This window comes from Salmo salar, chromosome ssa12 (assembly GCF_905237065.1).
Source record: "Salmo salar chromosome ssa12, Ssal_v3.1, whole genome shotgun sequence".
Classification (NCBI taxonomy): domain Eukaryota; kingdom Metazoa; phylum Chordata; class Actinopteri; order Salmoniformes; family Salmonidae; genus Salmo; species Salmo salar.
Window position 1 is genome coordinate 91,644,600 of NC_059453.1, and position 2,500 is coordinate 91,647,099.

At 47.9% G+C, this 2,500-nt stretch overlaps 1 protein-coding gene across 5 annotated transcripts in view; it reads left to right on the top strand.

Moving 5' to 3' along the window:
* Window positions 1-2,500, top strand: part of mars1 (methionyl-tRNA synthetase 1) — a 66,458-nt gene that overhangs the window by 49,385 nt on the left and 14,573 nt on the right. For all 5 annotated transcript variants that reach the window (XM_045691925.1, XM_045691927.1, XM_045691926.1 and 2 more), the window contains exon 15: window positions 2,044-2,257. In XM_045691925.1, the coding sequence (XP_045547881.1) occupies window positions 2,044-2,257 (214 nt within the window). The remainder of the gene's footprint in view (window positions 1-2,043; window positions 2,258-2,500) is intronic.

The window sequence follows — 2,500 nt, forward strand, 5'->3', positions numbered from 1 at the left end:
CTCTGTACCGGTACCCCCTGTATATAGCCTCCACATTGACTCTGTACCGTAACACCCTGTATATAGCCTCCACATTGACTCTGTACCGTAACACCCTGTATATAGCCTCCACATTGACTCTGTACCGGTACCCCCTGTATATAGCCTCCACATTGACTCTGTACCGGTACCCCCTGTATATAGCCTCCACATTGACTCTGTACCGGTACCTCCTGTATATAGCCTCCACATTGACTCTGTACCGGTACCCCCTGTATATAGCCTCCACATTGACTCTGTACCGGTACCCCCTGTATATAGCCTCCACATTGACTCTGTACCGGTACCCCCTGTATATAGCCTCCACATTGACTCTGTACCGTAACACCCTGTATATAGCCTCCACATTGACTCTGTACCGTAACACCCTGTATATAGCCTCCACATTGACTCTGTACCGTAACACCCTGTATATAGCCTCCACATTGACTCTGTACCGGTACCCCCTGTATATAGCCTCCACATTGACTCTGTACCGTAACACCCTGTATATAGCCTCCACATTGACTCTGTACCGTAACACCCTGTATATAGCCTCCACATTGACTCTGTACCGTAACACCCTGTATATAGCCTCCACATTGACTCTGTACCGTAACACCCTGTATATAGCCTCCACATTGACTCTGTACCGGTACCCCCTGTATATAGCCTCCACATTGACTCTGTACCGGTACCCCCTGTATATAGCCTCCACATTGACTCTGTACCGTAACACCCTGTATATAGCCTCCACATTGACTCTGTACCGTAACACCCTGTATATAGCCTCCACATTGACTCTGTACCGTAACACCCTGTATATAGCCTCCACATTGACTCTGTACCGTAACACCCTGTATATAGCCTCCACATTGACTCTGTACCGGTACCCCCTGTATATAGCCTCCACATTGACTCTGTACCGTAACACCCTGTATATAGCCTCCACATTGACTCTGTACCGGTACCCCCTGTATATAGTCTCCACATTGACTCTGTACCGTAACACCCTGTATATAGTCTCCACATTGACTCTGTACCGTAACACCCTGTATATAGCCTCCACATTGACTCTGTACCGTAACACCCTGTATATAGCCTCCACATTGACTCTGTACCGTAACACCCTGTATATAGCCTCCACATTGACTCTGTACCGGTACCCCCTGTATATAGTCTCCACATTGACTCTGTACCGTAACACCCTGTATATAGCCTCCACATTGACTCTGTACCGTAACACCCTGTATATAGCCTCCACATTGACTCTGTACCGTAACACCCTGTATATAGCCTCCACACTGACTCTGTACCGTAACACCCTGTATATAGCCTCCACATTGACTCTGTACCGGTACCCCCTGTATATAGCCTCCACATTGACTCTGTACCGTAACACCCTGTATATAGCCTCCACATTGACTCTGTACCGTAACACCCTGTATATAGCCTCCACATTGACTCTGTACCGGTACCCCCTGTATATAGCCTCCACATTGACTCTGTACCGGTACCCCCTGTATATAGCCTCCACATTGACTCTGTACCGTAACACCCTGTATATAGCCTCCACATTGACTCTGTACCGTAACCCCCTGTATATAGCCTTGCTATTGTTATTTTACTGCTGCTCTTTAACTACTTGTTACTTTTATTTCTTATTCGTATTTTTTAAACTGCGCTGTTGGTTAGGGGCTTGTAAGTAAGAATTTCACCGTAAGGTCAACACCAGTTGTATTCGGGGCGCACGTGACTAATACAATTTGATTTGACATGCACACACACACACACACACACACACACACACACACACACACACACACACACACACACACACAAAGGGCTTTAGTGTTGGTGAAACTTGTAATATTGCAGACAATACAATTTTCTATTTTAGATGTTTCATTTTGTGTTTTACCACTGTGATTGTTGACTGTTCATGTTACCCAGTTCAATCCACTTGCAGTTGTTAGTCGTTCTGGATAAGTTGAAATGATCCACTGTGTCGGTGTTTTCTCTCAGAGTACCTCAACTACGAGGACACCAAGTTCTCCAAGAGTCGAGGTGTTGGTGTGTTTGGTGACATGGCCAAGGATACGGGCATCCCCTCTGACGTGTGGAGATTCTACCTGCTCTACCTCCGTCCTGAGGGACAGGACTCGGCCTTCTCCTGGGTGGACATGGCCACCAAGAACAACTCTGAGCTTCTCAACAACCTGGGCAACTTCATCAACAGGTAGTGTAGCTGGAGAGGTAGAGGCTGGGCCTCAACAGGTACTGTAGCTGGAGAGGTAGAGGCTGGGACTCAACAGGTACCGTAGCTGGAGAGGTAGAGGCTGGGCCTCAACAGGTACCGTAGCTGGAGAGGTAGAGGCTGGGACTCAACAGGTAGTGTAGCTGGAGAGGTAGAGGCTGGGACTCAACAGGTACCGTAGCTGGAGAGGTAGAGGCTGGGCCTCAACAGGTACCGTAGCTGGAG